The sequence below is a fragment of the Microcaecilia unicolor genome, chromosome 7 (genome assembly GCF_901765095.1).
Source record: "Microcaecilia unicolor chromosome 7, aMicUni1.1, whole genome shotgun sequence".
NCBI lineage: Eukaryota > Metazoa > Chordata > Amphibia > Gymnophiona > Siphonopidae > Microcaecilia > Microcaecilia unicolor.
Genome location: NC_044037.1, coordinates 220,300,368 through 220,319,521, shown reverse-complemented (window position 1 = coordinate 220,319,521; position 19,154 = coordinate 220,300,368). Strand labels below are relative to the sequence as shown.

General features: G+C 46.4%; 1 protein-coding gene across 1 annotated transcript in view; it reads right to left on the bottom strand.

The window, feature by feature from the left end:
- The window catches only part of NFE2L2 (nuclear factor, erythroid 2 like 2), a 35,549-nt gene extending 17,500 nt beyond the window's left edge, over nucleotides 1–18,049 (bottom strand). Inside the window, 2 exon segments of the mRNA XM_030210849.1 lie at nucleotides 13,299–13,381; nucleotides 17,396–18,049. Coding sequence (XP_030066709.1) covers nucleotides 13,299–13,381; nucleotides 17,396–18,049 — 737 coding nt within the window.
- Between the last annotated feature and the right edge of the window lie 1,105 nt (nucleotides 18,050–19,154).

Here is a 19,154-nt window from a genome sequence, read left to right as displayed (position 1 = left end):
ATTCTGTCGTTGGAACGTTTAAGCAATTCCCCTATGTTGGCCTGTCCGTGCATACGCTACTTTGGGGCGTCCCTGAACTCTGGATGAACAGACAGACCATGCCAGTATCTGTGGATGATTGAAGAGATGCCCACTGCTCTATGTGAAAATGGAATGACACATGCCATTGTGTTTCTGGAGGAGACCTGACCTGAATAAAACAACCAAGGACGATAGGCATATAGCGCCCTCTTATAAGCGCTCCGTATAACCTGCTTCGGATATCCACGCTCTATAAATCTACCACTCATCTCCCGAGCTTGAGCTCTAAATTCATTAACTGAAGAACATAGACGGCGTAACCTCAAAAATTGATACTGGCATGTTCTGTCTGTTCATCCAGAGTTCAGGGAACGCCCCAAAGTAGCGTATGCACGACAGGGCCAACATAGGGGAATTGCTTAAACGTTCCAAACGACAGAATAGTGTAGGTAGACATTTCCCGTGTGGTAAATGTGTGTATTGTCCGCTATTCTGTGGACACTAGCGTGATTGACATTCCACATAGTGATAAACAATTCTTTTTAAGGCAAACCACCACAGTGTTAGCGAGTGTGTGGTGTATGTATCTGGTGCCTGTGTGCACTATATTATATAGGTCATACAACGAGACAATAAAGAATCGACTGGCAGAACACGTCAGTAATTTAAGGTTAGGTAAAAAGGAGAATCCGCTGGTGTCTCACTGGCAGCGTCATAATCACACTATTGAACAGCTTCAATGTGCAGTATTATCGCAGATTGTACCTACCAATAGAAGTGGAGACATTAGTGCTCGTTTACTACTATTGGAGCAGCGATACATTTACACATGGGGGACAGTAACACCGCATGGCCTCAATTTGGAGGTCGAGTGGGTGTGATGTAATTATTGACGTGTACGTTTGTTTAATGAGCCCAAGGGTATTTAATTCATGTGCCGTTGTGGGTGACGTGCAACAGTTTCCGGTGGTGCGATTCCGGGGCGGAAGTCCGGCCGATTACCACTCGGTGTGCAGCCTGATGTAGTATTATTAGTAAGTGCTATTTAAAACGCTTGTTTGTACAATTAGATTTGAATATATAAAAGTAGTAGAAGGTGATGATTACTAATGTTGTTACAGCTTTGGTTCCTCCTGAGGAAGGAAACGAAATGCCGCTCAGCATCGGGGAACCGGCGATTTTGATGTTTTCAAACTTGGACACACGTTTCCAGCCTCCTCAATTTGTGGGTTTTGGATATCCCCAGTGACATTTGTCTTCCATAAGAAACATCGTTGTGGTTGGAGGAATATTCCAATTCACTTATGTATATGGTGCAACTTTTATAAAGCTGTTTCAGCTATACAAAAGGACAATGGATACAGACTATACGCAGGTTTCTAAAGATTTATAGAAACCAGCGTTCATGATGAGCTCATTGGTTAATCGATGAGTTTCAAATTGACATATGCACATTGTATTGATTTATGATGAGCTGTATCATCTTTGTAAGAGGCATCTATAGTTGTACACCATTGTTATGTATATGGATGGAGGGCAGAAGCGTGTGAATGTCTGAGTGAGGCATTACAGGGTATGTAGGTTTGTATGAATAATTGATATTTATTGTGAATAAAAGTAAAAGAGTTTTTCATATGTTCTGGAGTCTTAGCAGCTATGTATTATTTTATAAAGACCAAGGAGAAATGAGGTCTTACCTGATAATTTTCTTTGCATTAATCCTTCCCACTATTCCAGAACCTGTGGGACAGTTGTGTCCATCAACCAGCAGGTGGAGACAGAGAACTGAAAACTGAACTGAAAACCGAGCTAAAACATTATCACTCTTGGCATCCAGTCCAGCTCCTCAGTATTTACGTAGACAAGCAGTAAGGACAGTGGTGTGCTAGAGCCAGTTGTTAAACTTTCATGAATTTTGCAAGCTGACTGTAGTGCTTGTCAGACATAAGCAAAGCAGCTCTACCATAAACAAAAGCGGTCAATGCTTCCAAGCAAACAGGTTCAAGAGGTGCACAGCGGTACTCTCAGACCTTACCGCAAGCACTTTTTGACATGACAACTGGCTCTGCTGGCTGTCCCCCTTCTGCCGGAGCATCTGTGGGCAGAAGTGATGTTTTCCCACAGTTTGCACCAGATCATTAAGAGCACGTGAGAAAAAGCAGTCTGCAGCTGCACGAAATTAAGTGCTAGTAAGCAACAAAAAAACAAAAACAAAAAAAAAGTGCCATGAACTCAGCTAGGCATGCGAGAAGCTACAAACAGCATCAAGGAAAGTGAAGCCATTCTTACAAGAGTGAGTGCAATACCTTTCGAAGAAGCTTGTAAGCTGTGGAGCACCAAGAATGTTGCTAACCTGACATGGCTTCTGCATTTTCTAGCCTTGTAAAACTCTGTGATGCACTTTTAGAGACACATGTCAGCATCAGGTAGAACCGGTTTATAGCTGTAGATAAACCAGAGTGAAATCCTACACCTTAGATCTGTGTCTGCATCTGAATGCTCCAGTTTGTATTAGGAGGGACTAAGCCAGCTCTGTCTCTCTATTCCTACCATGTGCCTCAAATTGCTGTTTCAATAGTGCTGAAACAGTCAATTTCTGAGCAGGCAGCATCGTAAGGAGCTCTCTATACTGACATGTCTATCTGTGAGCAGGAGACTGCAAGGTGCCCTGGAGAGGTAAGTGCAGTTCCCACCAATATGGGAGACAAGGAAGTCACCTCAAGTCATTTAAGCAGCCAGCAATCCGTTCTTCCTTGCCTCATCTCTCCATCCATTGCCTTTCCATATGAGGTCCAGCTTCTATTTCAATCTAATTTCCCATCTTTCCTTTCTCCTCATCTGTTCACTATGCACTTGCCTCCCTTCCCTGCCAATCCAATTTCTCTCTCCTCTTTCAGCATGCTTCTCCATAACCCCATTATCTGCCATCAGGCATCCATCCACCCTTTTACCTTCCCTCTTTTACTGTCTATTTAGTTTCTTGCCTCTCATTTCCTACTCAGTCATTCACATTCTCTCCTTGTTGTGTATCTAGAGACTGTTTCTTTATCTGCCTACCCTTTCTCTATTCATCCATTTAGTCTAATCTTCCTTCCAAACAAGTTTCCAACCATACAACAGGGAAAGGGCAAAACTTTCAGAAATTATAGTGAAGTCAGAGTTACTGAATAAATACACTTGGTATTTGCTTGAATTCAGGGGTTTTGTTCAGAGAAGTTGCATGTTCATATGGCATTTACAATAAAGAATATTGTATGTTTTATTAGTTGTAAGTTAGTTGCTATACTGCACCTTTGTGCCAATAAAATGTATAAAAGTTGTGTACATATATATAGGGTCTTTTTTGGTTTTTATTGTGAGTGCCCCTTGTTAAACATTTACCAGCACACCACTGAGTAAGGATAGTACTCAGAATAAACACAACAACCTTAAATAACTCGCTAACCTAACACTAACCAGATGAGCAAACATCTGTGGACCTCTCTCATCTCTGGAAAACTTGTAGAGAACAAGAGATATGCAGGAAGTGCTATGCAAGGTGACAGTCATTATTTGTCCCATTACTTAGCACCAACTAGACATCTCAGAAACCTCAGGTGGGCCTCTGGAATTATAAGGACTAATGGAAAGAAAATGATCAGGTAAGACCTAATTTCTTCTTCCATTACATAGCTTCCCACTATTTGAGAACCTGTGGGACCTGTAAGAACAATCCCTAGACTGGGTGCGATCGTGGTACCACCACCCTGAGGACCGAAGCCCTATAACCGGCTTCCGAGTGTACTGCAAGGTTCAGCCTGTAGTGCTTGGCAAAGGTATGCAGTGTCTATCATGTCACTGCCTTGAAAATAGCTGCAGGACACTGTAATGTAGTCTTCACCTAGAATGTTGCTGTACACCTTGTAGAAAGAGCCCACAAGGCTTGAGGAGCTTGATTCCCTGCAAGCAAATAAGCTGATTCCAATAGTCTCCTTCAATTGTGGGCTGGGAAGCACTGAGGCCAAAGCATTAATTAAAAAAAAAAAAAAAAAAGCAGTCTGATTTTGAACTTCATTCATGACTTCAGATATCTAATGAGACTCTACGCACATTGAGAAACTTCAAGGAACAATATGAGCCTCTTCATTCTCTCTGTGAAAGGACAGAAGCTCCCACAGATTGGTTGAGATAACCATTGTGCAGGGGGACCCTAGCCTCTGAAAAGTGGAGAAAGTGATCCCGACAAGGGACGAAGCCTGAAGCTCTGAAACCCTACATGCCAACGCAAACAGCCACCAAAAACGTGGTCCTTAGCGTAAGATCTTTCAAGGCGCCTTCCAGAGTGAACTCAAAAGGAGGCTTCTACAGTCCGTAGGACTAAATTAAGGTTCCGCTCTAGACATGGAGTACAAAAGGGATGACACAAGCATCTAACGATATCTAGGTGATCCACAAGAGAAGTCTTTTGTACTCAGCCCCTGAAACAGGTCAAAACCACAATCTGAAATCTGTTGAGAATCCAACGCCAATCCTTTCTGAAGGCCTGTTTGGAGAAACGCTAGGATACGTGTTGATCTGAGAAGAGAAGGGAAAGAAAAGTCCACACTCAGAACATCAGCCCTTCAGCGTCCTCCAAACCGCTTCTACATTTTGGATGTAGAGAGACTAACGCAAGGTAGCAATGACTGAATCAGAGCAACCTTTGTCTCAACCAAGCCCTTATCAATGGCCAAGTTGTAAGACCAATGGGGCACGGATCCTAAATTGTAAGGAGGTTGGAGGGGTCTAAGCAGCTCAGGGGAGGTATGGGGCACAGACTACATTCCCACAAGGCCCTGAGAGAAGGATCGGTGGTGGTAGGTCCCAAACCCGGGTATGGTTCCCCATGTGGAAGGGAGGGGGAAAAGGACTGGAAAGAGCAGCTGCTATGGCAGGCGAGGGCCAGAAGGGGGAGCAGGGATGACAAAGCTCAATACCCTTGGGTTAGAAATCAGTACAAGATTCCTTCCACCTGGGAGGGGGGAGGAGGCCTCCAACCAACAGCCTAGCAGAGAAGCAGAGTTAATGGAGTGCTTGGAGGAATGAGAGGCTGGAGAGACCAACACACCAGGTTTGGAGGAGCCAGTTGACATGGACTGTAATTGTACTTTGGGGCAGAGTTGCAGGGACTGAAGGCAGTGGGTGGTCACAGGAGTCAATTAGCTGTGTTGTGGGCGGTGTACTGCCATTCTGCAACCACCCCTCGCAGAAAGACTTTTAAAACTGAAACCCAGGCTGTTGACTGGGGAGAACTTGGATTTAAAGGGACGTTTTTCTTGGTGCTTTATTTGGAAACTGAATGGACTTTAACCCCCTTGAAGGAGATTTTGTGGAGGAGGGGAAATAAACTGTTTGGAACTAAAAGCTGTGTTGTCTGGAAGGACTTTGTTTGTGGACTGCTGAAGGGAGCCTACCACCCTGAAGGTTTGCTACCGGGATCACAGATGTTACACATGAGCACTGGACCTTGCTTCAGTAGGCTGTGTACCTGGGAAAACGGAGAGGATCCCCGTCCAGTCGTCAAATCAGGTCATCCATACACAGACTTCCTGAGCCAGTATGTCAAGCTCCATCTCTGGCAGTCTTCAATCTAGGCTAAAGCCACCTTTTTGAGGCTGCTTTTAACTCCTAACCCCTATTCACTTGTTCAGTACCCATGTCTGTTTTAACATTCCTACCTTAAGTAATTCCCTTATCCCTTATTTTCCTGTTTGTCTGTCCTGATTAGATGTAAGCTCGCCGAGCAGGGACTGTCTCTTCATGTTCAAGTGTACAGCGCTGCGTACATCTTGTACACTATAGAAATAAGTGGTAGTAGTAGCCTCCGCGGCCAATCCGTGGCTTAAAGAATTATTCGATCCCATGCAATGCAATCCTTTTAACATGCAGCATACCACGGGCCAAGGAAGGCAGACCTACAGTAGATGTATCTCCAGTCAAGGCTGAAGTAAAGCTCTTTCCAATGGCTGAAGAACTTGGGCACTTTGGCATTCCGTTTCATCGTCATCAAGTCCAGAAGCAGAGAACCCCATCAGGTCCACTATCAGCTCAAAACCCTGGCTAGATAGTTCTCATTCTCCCAGGTCCAAGAAGTGCCTAATGAGAAGTTCACCTCTACATTCAAGGACCCAGCGATGTGTGCTGCCAACAGGCAGAGAAGATTTTTCTTCACCCAATTCCTAAGGGAGGCCACCTCCACAGCCACCGGACAATTGCAGGTCCTGCCTTGTATATTGATATAAGCTATCGCCATTACACTGTCGGAGAAAATTGGACCAGGGCTCTAGCCAGAAAGTGAGCGAAGTCACGTAAAGCATTCTGCACTGTCCTGAGCTTCAAGCGATGCATCGACCATGGAGACTCCTGCTTCGTCCAGGTGCCATGTGCCATATGGAACTTGTATTGAGCGTTCGTTGTCACACTTCCCATTGTGTATCAGAAAAGGAGCTCCGACGGTCAAATTCCTGTGTGATAACCACCACTGAATACTACATCTGGCAACCAGTGTCCAAGGAATATGGAGATCGTACTTCTGTGATACTGGAAACCACTGCCATGGTCAACTTCCCACTGTTCTCCCTTCCTCGTGCATCATTCGTGGGAATCCAGCATCCTTCCACCAAGGTGGATTTCCTCTGACTACTTCGATTTCCACCATCATTGACCCTGGAACTTGGGCCTGCCTTGACGAAGACAAATCTGCTGAACTAGCTTCGATCTTCTGTGCTCCGTGAGAAAGATCATCTTCCTTGCTGTGTTGAACAGAACACACCAGATACTCCAGCATCTGCTATGGAGTTAGTCTTCTCTTTTCAAAATTGATCACCCAACCCAACAACCGCAGAAGACAGACAATTCTGTCAGTCACCACCACTGTCCAAATAGGACAATGCACGAATGAGCCAGTCGTCGAGATATGAGTGAACTCTGATTCCCTGGCACAGAAGGGCACCACCACCACAACCTTGGTAAACATTCTTGGAGCCATGGTGAGACTGAAGGGCAACGCCCTGAACTGGAAGCAAATGGCCCGCACTGCAAAACCTCTGATGTGGTAGCCGTATGGGTATATGCATGATTGAGGGTGGTGAGAAATTCTCTCGCTTGAACAGGGACTATGACTGCTCTTAGTGTCTCCATGTGAAAGCAGGACAATCTGAGGAAGCGGTTTAGACAGCCTGGGGAACTGGAACAATGGCCTGGAGCATCAACAAGGAATCTATGGTGGCATACACCTCAACAGCCTTGGTTCCTTTTGACCAAGACTGCAAGAAGAGAAGAGTAACCAGGCAGAAGAACTCTAACTTGTAACCTTCTGTAAGACTATTCGGAACCACTAGTCTGATGGGATTTTGGCCCACTGCTCCCAAAACTCCTGAAGACGTCCGTCCCACCAAATGGAAGAAAAGAGTGGACCAGCCGTACCTCATTATGAAGCTCTGGAGCCATTGGGTGCTCCAGCTGACAGAAGAGGACTTCTTGTCCACATGAAAGGAAGCCTGAGATGCCTGCGAGACTGCTGACCATGTTGCTGATGAGCAGGCCAGTACCATCTGCTGTCTCGAAATCAAAATCGAGAACCCCTGAAGACAAACCAACTAGAGGCTTTCAGCTTATCCTCTGGCAATCACTGTAGCTTAGAACTGGGGGAAACTTTCACCAAGTTACTGAGATCTTCCCCAAATAGCCACTTGCCCCGAAAGGGCAGTTTAACTAGATGCGACTGACACTGCATCTGCTGCCCAATGCCACAACTAGAGTTGCTGACATGCCGTGGCAGCCAAAGATACTGTGAGCCATAACCCTTAACATGTTATGAATAGCATCTGCCCAGTATGCCAACCCGCTTTAGTGGGCGTTATGGATCCCATCTTGTGTTGCCAACTGCTGATGCCACTTCAGGCACGATGTTGCCACAAATGAGCTGCACACTGTTGCTGGAAGTCCCAAAGAGGCCATTTCAAAGGCTTGATTCAGTGAGCTTATATCTTCTTATCCTGTAGATCGTTTAGGGCAATGCCCCCTTTCAATTGCAAGGTGGTCTTCTTAGTCACCACCATAACCAGGGAGTCCATCCAGGGAAGCTGTAATTTAATCTTTCTCCTCTGGAACTAATAGGTACAAGTGAGCCATGGTTCTTCCCACTCTCAGCCCTGCATCCAGTGTGAGACCTATTCTGCTGTAATCACGTCTGAATGTCTGGATGCATTGGGAAAGCCTTAGAAGGACCTCTAAGCCCCCTCATGATTGACAAAGATAGAACTCCTGACCCTGAAGCAGAAAGCTCCTCAATGGAAAGCATTGCCAGTGCCTCAGAAATAAGAGTACTGAGCTCCTCTTTATGAAACCACCTCAGTATTAGACCAAGGCCATGGCAGATATGGAGGGAGAAGCAGGGATAGCCTAATCTGCCCACTCATAGAGCTCTAAACAAGATCTCTTGGGAGCCGGAGGGGCAGCGGGGTGAGAAACTAAAGCACCTTGCAGCAACTCTGACTGTCCGTGCTTCAGTAAATAGGCCTGGCGTAAGAGCAATACAAACTCCGTGGAAAACAAAGATCCCGATGCAGCTGAATGCTCTGTGAAGCCCTGAGCCTGTGAAATGGCAGCTGTGCTCTGCGCGTGATCAGAGGCTGTTCCTCACTGCCAGTCGGTCCCAACAAAATAGCGCGTTCCTGCACTCTCCTCATCAAACTGCACACCGGCCCTGCCGAAGAGCCTGAAAACTCTGGCGTATTCAGATGCTGTACCAAATCTGAAGATGTGCTGCCGCCAAACGTTTCCTCCACATCCTGCGGGATTCATGGCTTGCAAGCACTGCAAAGCCCCAATACCGGCCAGTGGGTCCACAGCGGGAACACCGCTTACCTGCCTCTGTGGGAGTCGCCATTCCCCCCCCCGACTGTCACAAATGCAGCACGTGTCCCAAGCAGCGAGTCAGGATCCCTTCCCTGCACCAAACGGAACTGGCATCCCTCCAAGTGGCTCTGAGTCAAACGTTAGTCAGACTTACCACTGCAGACTGCTCCCCCCAAGTCTTACCACACATGAGAAAGGCTCAGGACTCTCTGTCCCATGCTCTCCAGTAATCCTTTCCTTCTCCTTTCTTTTTTTTTTTTTTAAGGTTGTTGTGCTGGAAAAGGAAAGCGCCACAGGCAACAGGGGAGAGGTGAAGGGAGAAAGGCTCAGAATTCTCTGTCCCATGCTCTCCAGCAATCCTTTCCTTCTTTCTTTTTTTTTTTTTTTTTTTTTAAGGTTGTTGTGCTGGAACAGGAAAGCGCCACAGGCAACAGGGGAGAGGTGAAGGGAGGGAAGAAGTAAATTCACAGAGCAGCAGAGACAGGGATCTGAAGACCTCTAGATATGATTCTGCAGACTCCAGCCACCCGCAAAGCTCAACTGAGGACCAGTTGACTCACTGGACCAGGCGCAAATCTCTCAGCCAGATGTTCAAAAGTTGCTGTTAAATACTGCATGCATTTATAGCAGTGGTTGTACTTGCAGATTTCAAAAACAGCGACTGATGCTCAAATGAAATCTCATACAAATGAAATGAACAAAAATTCTGAAAGTGGCTCAGTAGGGGAAGCATCTAGCACATGTGCAGAACAATCTCTTAAGTATCGAGTTCTGCAAATGCCCAGGAAAAAAATGGTCACGAGTCTAATGAGGTCACATTCGAGTTTCCTTTTTTTTTTTTTTTTTCACAACAACTTAACACTACTGTTATGTGTGGGACACATACACTAAACATAGTAACATAGTAAATGATGGCCGGCAGATAAAGACCTGTATGGTCCATCCAGTCTGCCCAACAAGATAAATTCATTTTACATGGTATGTGATATATGAGTTTGATTTGTCCTTGCCATTCTCAGGGTACAGACCGTAGAAATCTGCCCAGCAAACCTGTACTAAAAGTTCTGTAGCTAACGTCGAAGCCCCTTAAAATTTACACTCAAGCCCATCCATATCTATTCAGTTACAATCAGGGCACAGACCATAGAAGTCTGTCCAAACATGCATGTGGCACATTTCACACACACATGCAGATACTATTAAAAAATGTAAGCAGACTGCTCCATCAGGAAGTCACCCTCATGCAATGACAGCTCCAGACCTGCCAAAAAAGTATGAACGTTAAAGGTAGGTTCTCCTTTCTGTGCAGTGCACGGAAACATCTGTGCATCGCAAGGAACACTCATTTTAATACTAATGAACTCATTGAACCCCACCTACATGAATCACCTTATTGACCTTCCAACCAGGAATAGTTTGACGTCTTCCCATACTTACCTTAATTTACACCTCCCCAACTGCAAAGGTATTAAGTACAAATCCTTCCATGTATCCAGTTTTTCCTTTTCAGGTAGCCAGCTTTGGAATGCTCTACCAAGACCCATCCGTACCATTAACGGCCTCTTGCCCTTCAGAAAAGCACTGAAGACCCATCTCTTCAAGATAGCCTACCCTAATGATTCAACCTAAGTCTGCCCACATGATTCATTGACGATTGTTATACACTGATCATGTTTCTCATTATTCTTATTGCTACCCCATATCCATTCCTCTCCATCTTGCTATGCCTACCTCCCTACACTCATTTCTTTCTACACCCAATTCCTCCCATGCTCAATTTATTTATCCATTAACACCATTAATATCGAGTTCACTACAAATTGTACATTCTTCTTAAGACTTTGTAATTCTTTATACTGTTACTATGTAAGCCACATTGAGCCTGCCATGTGTGGGAAAGCGCGGGGTACAAATGTAATAAATAAATAATAATTGTAATACATTTGCACAGGATTATCGGTAGGGTAGCTGCTATGGCGAACGGTAAAAGTGACGCAGAACCCCTTGTGCATTAGATGCTGAATAACGTGTGTGTTGCAAACATGATATGCTTTGAGCATCACCAGAGGCTGAAAAGTGTGTCCATCCACCTGCTAGAGATAAAAAATACTGAGGAGCTAGACTAGATGCCAAGAGATGTCTCAGCTCAGTTTTCAGTTCTCTTTCTCCACTGAGAACGCCCATCTCTTAATCATGCCCCCGTCCCGCCTTCGGTACGTGCCGACACGCCCCCATGAACTTTGGTCATTCTCGCGACGGAAAACAGTTGAGGACACCCAAAATCGGCTTTCGATTATGCCGATTTGGGCGACCTTGAAAGAAGGATGCCCATCTCCCGATTTGTGTCGGAAGATGGGCGCCCTTCTCTTTCAAAAATTCACCTGATAGTGAAGTGGTCTTAGTCAGCAGTTCAGAGGTGAAGCCCTGTAGAATTTGAAAAACTAAACAAGCAGCTTTGAACCTAATTCTTTCTGCTATGGGACGCCAGTACAGTTTGGTTAGATGAGTTGAAACACTAGTATATCTATTCAATCTGTATATTAGTATAGCAGCTGTGTTCTGTATGATTTGCAGTTTTTGTTTTCTGATATAGAACATTACAGTAATCCAAGTGAGGTAGGGTCAAAGAACGATCTGACTAGACGTAGCCGTCTCATTTTGAATAGTGATTTCTTCCATAGCTGGTTAATATTTATTTATTATCATTTATATCCCACATTTTCCCAACTGTGTCAGGCCCATTGTGGCTTACATCACACTGCAAAGGCGGACGCCAATGCAGTAAATTAAGCTAATACATCATGTAACCTACATAAGAAATAAAGGAGAGGATGGGGAAGAAACGAAAGGAACAGGGAAATCAGGGGAAAGAAGGGAAGGGTGGATGTGTCCAAAATTGTCACTATATTGTTATGAATCAAGTAGTGGAGACATATGTTGAGAAGCAAAGGGAGACCGGAAAAATCTTCAAAGCTTAGGAATCTTCCCGTTGCGCGGGCTGACTCACCACACAAGCCGCCCGCGACGCAAACGTGCAGTTCTCAGTTTAATAAAAAGCATAACAATATAAATGAAAAACAACTCCAACAGGGAGGAGGGAGGGTTGTAGGAATGTTGAGCCTGCTGTCCTCGGAGAATACCTGCTACAGGTATGTATCTTCATTTTCTCCGAGGACAAGCAGGCTCAATATTCTTACGTATGGGGTATCCCTAGCCCCCAGACTCACTCAAAACAAAGAACATTGGTCAATTGGGCCTCGCAACGGCGAGGACGTAACAGAGATTGACCTTAAAATAAATTCAACTAGGTGAGAGTGCAGCCTGGAACACAACAGAAATGGGCCTAGGAGTGTGGAGTTGGATTCTAAACCCCGAACAGATTCTGCAGCACTGACTGCCCAAACCGACTGTCGTGTCGGGTATCCTGCTGAAGGGTTTAGATGGTTTCCTAAAGGACAAGTCCATAAACTGCTACTAAATGGACATGGCAAAAATCCACAATTCCAGGAATAACATGTATAGAATGTTTGTACGTTTGGGAAGCTTGCCAGGTGCCCTTGACCTGGATTGGCCGCTGTCGTGGACAGGACGCTGGGCTCGATGGACCCTTGGTCTTTTCCCAGTGTGGCATTACTTATGTACTTATGTACTTATGCTGGTTGATTGGTCCACCTATCCCACAGGTTCTAGAATAGTGGGACTTACATAATGGAAACTAATTTTTCAGGACTTCACCATTAAAACTGCACAAAAATGTAAAATCTTATTAACAACTAAAGTCTGCAGCCACTGAAGTACAAACGTTAATTACTGACAATAACAGGCTTAGAACATTAAAAATGGAACAGCCTGCTGAAAGTGCGCCAAAAGTACTGAACATGATTACTGGGGGCCTATTAGCTTGTGGGTGGCCTTGAACTCAAAGAATTGGTGGGGGGTGGGGAGGGATACAGAGTACATCGACCTAACCTCCAGGTTTGGCCCAGATTTTATCCTGCTTACCAAATGCAACAAAAGCTGCAAAGAATTATTAGTTCCTCTTGAGTTTTATTTTTTAGTGATTTTACAAAGCACAAAAAGAGTATAGCCTTTGTACAACAATCAATTCAAATCAACCTGGCAGGACAGTGGCATCTGTTGAGCAAAGTCCCTGACTGAGTCTTCTGCACTCTGCGGCTAGAGCTGCTGCACAGGCCAAGGTCATAGACCCTGATGAAGGGGAGGGAATCACTATCATTTCACTATAGTGAAACCTAGCAGCTGGATGCCTCCCAGCCATGAACTGTCACTGTAGTGACCTGGCTAAGCAAGTTAGAGGGATGTGCAATGGGGGAGGGGGAATAAAAAAATCCCTGGCCAGTTGCCAATGAAGGCTTATGGTATTTATTTGTTGCATTTACCAGATCCCAATCTTGGTTACAGCTGTGCTGGAAGCAGAAAAGGAACCGACAGAATCTGCCAGATCAAACAAAAGATTAATATTCTGTTTAAAAGAGAACATTACTCAATTCTTTATTTACAAAAAATAACATTATCAGGAAAAGAAAAAAGCCTTTCCACCAAAGTATGACACAAAGGTATGACATATAGGTGCATGGGCCCAGAACAGTCACCACTGGGGGAAGAGGCCACATGAGAAGATATAAAATAGGAGAAAGTGTTTGTGAATAGAGGTTCACAGTGCCAGATTCCAGTGCAGAAAACAGCACCGCACATTAAATTCCTTCCAAGACCTCTACATGTAGATGCATGTGTGTGGTGTGTGTATGTATGCTTTGTGTCCGAACAGAGGAGATGAGAGGAAAGGGGAAATGGAACTTGATATACCGCCTTTCTGAGGTTTTTGCAACTACATTCAAAGCGGTTTACATATATTCAGGTACTTATTTTGTACCAGGCGCAATGGAGGGTTAAGTGACTTTCCCAGACTCACAAGGAGCTGCAGTGGGAATCGAACTCAGTTCCCCAGGATCAAAGACCACTGCACTCCTCCACACCACAGGAAGGCTGTCTGAAATGTGCAAGCCCTTGAATCAATGAACTACAGTTAATCAGACTATGCATACTGTAGACGTTGAGAGTTAAATATTTTGGCATGCATTGGAGGAGTTCATTTATCTTACAACTCCCATCACATGCAGAAATTTCATTTCTACAGCACAATAAAAATTTTTCCAGATCACCTCCTCCCCTTCCTTGAGTAGAGCTGCCTTCTAGTCTTCATTCCCATTGGCTGGATCCTACCTAGTTTATGCTGCTAATTACCATGGACGAAGGCAGAGCAGGCTCACTCACATATGGGAGTGGGGTGAGGATCACTAGAGAACTGCAGATAGAGGCTTTAAACGCAGAATAATTTCTAGACATATCACCTATCATTCTACCTTCTGGACATTAACATAAAATTCTGCTGATTTGTGAAAAAGCCATACAGTTGGGAAACCAAACCTCCTGAATTCTGAGCACATCTGAGAGGCCTAGCCCCACCCCCCCCCCGCCCATTAATATGTACATACTAAGTAAATGCAAAGTTTGCCAGTGGCTTCATCTGGCCATGTCCACAGCATGTAGGGGTAATTGGAGGGAACAAGTGTTATGGGTGAGACAATTTGTGAGGTGGTGAGGCATCTACAGACGGTAGTTTTGGGGTACTTTGTGTTGCGTCAGTTGTAGGTAGGGTAGTTTTGGGGAGTGGAGTAATTTGCAGGGGTAGTTTTAGGAGGTGAGGCATCATGAGGGGTGGTGTGACAGTTGCAGGGGGTGTAGTTTTTGGGCTGTGGGGGGTTTGTTTAGGGGTTTGGAAGAGTAGGGAATTCCACCCTTAAAATGCATTGCCTATTCTCTAACTGCTAGATTTACGTTTTTATGCTACAGAAGCAGAGACTACTTTTCCTACAGGAATGCACTGGACCATATTTGGGGTGGGGGGAGGGGAGGCTCATTTCTACAGAACCCCTGGTGAAATCTGGACCACTTTCAAACTTAATGTTGGCCTTTTTACCGTTTTCCCCCCCCTCGTGCCAAGTTTCATAGTTTCATCCCAGACAGACATTCTCAATCCCTTTTGTATAATTTTTTCAAACTTCTGTTAGGTTAGAAAGAATAAAAAGGATAAATTCAACACAGTCTCTGTGAGGTTAGAAAGAATAAAAAGGATAAATTCAACACAGTCTCTGTGGAGGTTAATACTTTACTGCAGAAAAAAGTGACTTGCCCAGGGTCACAAGGAGCTGCAGTGGGAATTGAACTACTGCACTAACCACTAGGCTACTCCTCCACTCTGAGAATTTAAAACAGCTTACCATTTAGCAATATTGATCTGCGTTCAAAAGTGCTTTGTAAACCATAGAAACCCCTTCTCTGCCTGTACCGGAGTGTAGGGCACATTCCAGGTCTGTTTCTGCCAGACTTAAATAACTTATTGCTTTGTGCGATATAAAAACTCAATCAAGTATATTTAAAAACATCCCGAGCTGACAATCCAAATTCATCCTGTAAGTCCTGATATGTAAGGAACTCCCCCTCCTTCCACACTTGACCCAAAGTGTGAAGGGACAATGCTGCCCAGCGTCCATAGGTAGAATCACTCTGAGCCGGGGCAAACCCAGCAGCATAGATTATAGGCATATGCAAATGATACTGCTGTTGGGAAACATCCGAGTCCTATATCATATCCATGTATCAAGGGAATTGCAGATCAGGCCGCTCTGTCGAGCTGATAACTTCCACAACTGAACCATGGGGAGCCAAGGAAGAGCCTGGGTGGGTGGGTAGGTGGGGGGGGGGGGGGAATATCCCCCACCAGATACTGTTCTATGTGTATCCATGGATTAGAATCTCCTCTCTGCCACATCGCTAAAGTTGATAAAAGTACGGTGATGTGGTATAACTCAAAATGTGGAACATCCATCCCACCATATCTTTTCAACTGATATAGCACCTGCTGTCCAACTCTAGGGGGCTGCTTTTTCCAAAATGAAAGCAAAAGCTTTCCTTGTGAAAGTATGGAAAAAGGATTTTGGGACAGGGAGAACAATGGCTAGAAACAAATATAAGAGCTTTGGTAAAAGAGTCATATTTAAGGCCACAAACCTACCCACTCAAGACAAATGCAAGCTGTCCCTTCTTTCTAATTTGGTTAACAGCTCCCTTAATTTAGGTGGAAAATTTAGTTTAAAAACACCTGCTAAAGTAGGCACCAGATTAATTACTAGATATTGAATAGAACCCCTGGCCCACTGAAATGGAAACATTTACTGTAAAGAAGCAACCATCTCCGGCAATAAAGTAATATTGAGGGTCTCAGATTTCTGCATATTGATTTTGAAACCAGACACTCGACCATATACATTTAAAATGTTCATAAGAGTTGAAAACGAGGGTCGGGGGATCGGTAAGAGTAAGGAGAAAGGATCATGCTTTTCACAGATGACAATGTTCCTAGCCTTCACACTGTATCCCACCACCGCTGTCACATTGTCGCAAAGAACCCGCACTGAAAGGTTCAGTACCAAGGCCTTGAAGGCTTGTAACGCCAAACGAATGGCCCGCAACTCCAACAGATTGATTGATAACCGAAGGGCTCCATACCCCCTGCGTCGAGTGACCTAGACAATGAGCCCCCCAGCCGGAGAGGCTGGCATCCGTCGTCACCACTCTCCATTCTGGAGGGGCGAGGGGCATGCCATGAAGAAGATTGACCGACTGAAGTCACCACCGGAGAGCAAAACGAGCTCTCGACTGCCACGGAATGCGGACCAACGGCTGAGCATGGACCACTGTAACTGACGCATGTGACTCCTGGCCCAAGGGACCACTTCCAACGTCGCTGCCATAGACCCCAGGACCTGAACAAAGTCCCATGCCTTCGGGGCTTCCACTTGAAGGAGAGAGGAAATCTGTCGCACCAGCTTCAACCTGCGAGGTTCTGGAAGAAACACTCTGCCCTGAGAGGTATCGAACCAAACTCCCAGATACTCCAATGTCTGGGTCGGAACGAGCTGACATTTGCGAATGTTGATCACCCAGCCTAGCAAATGCAGAAGAGTCATTACTGACTGTGTCGCCCAGGCACATTCCTCCTGGGATGGCGCCCGAATGAGCCAGTCATCGAGATAAGGATGAACCTGCACTCCTTTTTTTCACAAGAAGGCTGCCACCACCACCATTACCTTTGAGAAGGTGCGAGGCGCCGTGGCCAAACCGAACGGCATGGCTCTGAACTGAAAATGATGTCCCATCACCGCAAAACGGAGGAAGCGCTGATGAGGTGGCCAAATGGGAATGTGCAAGTATGCCTCCTTCAGGTCGAGTGCTGTGAGATACTCTCCCGGTTGCACGGCTGCCATGACCGAGCACAACGTTTCCATCCTGAAATGCCTGACTCTGAGGGCTCTGTTGACCGCCTTGAGATCTAGAACTGGCCGACATGTTCCGTCCTTCTTTGGTACAACAAAGAAAATAGAGTAGCGACCCTGGCCGATGGCACCGGCACTACTGCCTCTAAACGCAGCAATTCTGCCCGAGTCTCCTGCACTGCTGCTCTCTTTAGCGGAGACTTGCAAGGAGACTCTAGAAAACTGTCGGAGAGAGGCCGGGCGAACTCCAACTTGTAGCCGTCTCGAATAATGTCCAGTACCCATTCGTCTGCGGTCACCCCGGCCCACTCCTTCCCGAACTGAGACAGCCGTCCTCCTATTGCCGGAAAGGAATGGACCAGGCCCCAATTATTGGGGCCCTCTGCTACCCTGTTGGTTGCGAGCGGTCGAGACTGGCTGACGGCGATCCTGCCGAAAGGGCTGCTGTCTCTGCTGAAACCGAGACTTAGCAAAGCCCCGACTCTGCCAGGCCTATAAGGCTTGGCCTCCTTGAAGCGAAGCCGGAAGCTCTTCGCCTGGGCCTTACTTTTGTCCTCCAGCAAGCGGCCCTTGGAATCGCCCAATTCCTTAACGATCTGAGCCAGTTCCTCTCCAAATAAGAGGCAGCCTTTAAAAGGTAACCTTGCCAAACGGGATTTAGAGGCCACATCTGCGGCCCAGTGCTTCAGCCAAATCCATCGACGGGCTGAAACAGCCAACGACACTTCCTTCGCAGAAGCCCTGAGGATGTCATACAGCACGTCCGCCAGGTACGCCAAACCCGACTCCAACATTGGAAGTCAGTCGATCAAATCGTCGCCTTCTGTACCCATGGAAGACAAGCCCATGCCGCATAAAATCCGCAAATCGAGGCCTGCAAAGACAACACCGCGCCGCATAAAATCCGCAAATCGAGGCCTGCAAAGACAACGCCGCCACCTCGATCCTGCGGATCTCGGAGAGCAGTGCCTCCCTCTACTGGCAAAGTCGTCTTCTTTGTTACTGCTGTAATTAAAGAATCTACTACCAGCAAACGTAAGGACTCCAAGTCCTCCTGCCGCAAAGGACGGAGCTTGGCCATAGCCCGTGCCACTCTCAGGCTGGCCTCCGGTGAGTCCCATTGGGCCTTAATGAGCATGTGCATGGCCTCGTGGATATGAAAAGCCCTAGCAGGAGTCCTAGTACCGGACATAATAGAGGGCGCTGACCCCGCCTGAGATGCGGGCTCGGGAGAAGAAATGTTTAATATCTCCATAGCCTTTAAGATCAAGGACGGGAGCTCCTCCTTGCGGAAAAGCCTTGCCGCGGTAGGGTCATCCCCTTCCCCCACCGGCAATTCTCCTTCCTCTAAGATCTCCGGCAGGGATTCTCCTGAACCTGGAGCCTTGTCAGAATCCGAGTGCCCCGATCCCTCAGCCCCCGGGCTAAAAAACGCCAAACGCGCCCATTTAGGGACTCTATGGGAGAAATCAACAGAGGAATCACGCTGACCCAATTGCTGGCTATCTAATGTGTCCTCCATGGACTCCCCTCCCGCAGCCTTCATCAAAAAAGCTTCGTGCATCAGCAGCACAAATTCTGGGGAAAATGGCGCCGTATGCGACATCCCCGAGGGAAGGGAATCCGAGGCCCCGTGATCCAGAGCAACAACTGCTGAGGGATGCATTCCCGCCGCCGCGCTTGCTTGCGGCTGAGGGGAAAAAATGGCGCCGGCTACCTCACGCACCGCAGCTACCAGCGGCTTTCCCGCCGAACGGGCATCTGCCGCATCCGCCGCTTCCCCCCTTGCCGAACGTTCCGTCGAACCTGACCGGGGCTTGTCCAAGGCCCCTGCACACCCCTCACAAGCTCTGGACGCCGGCTTTTGCGCTCCACAACATGAACACCGCTTAATGGTTT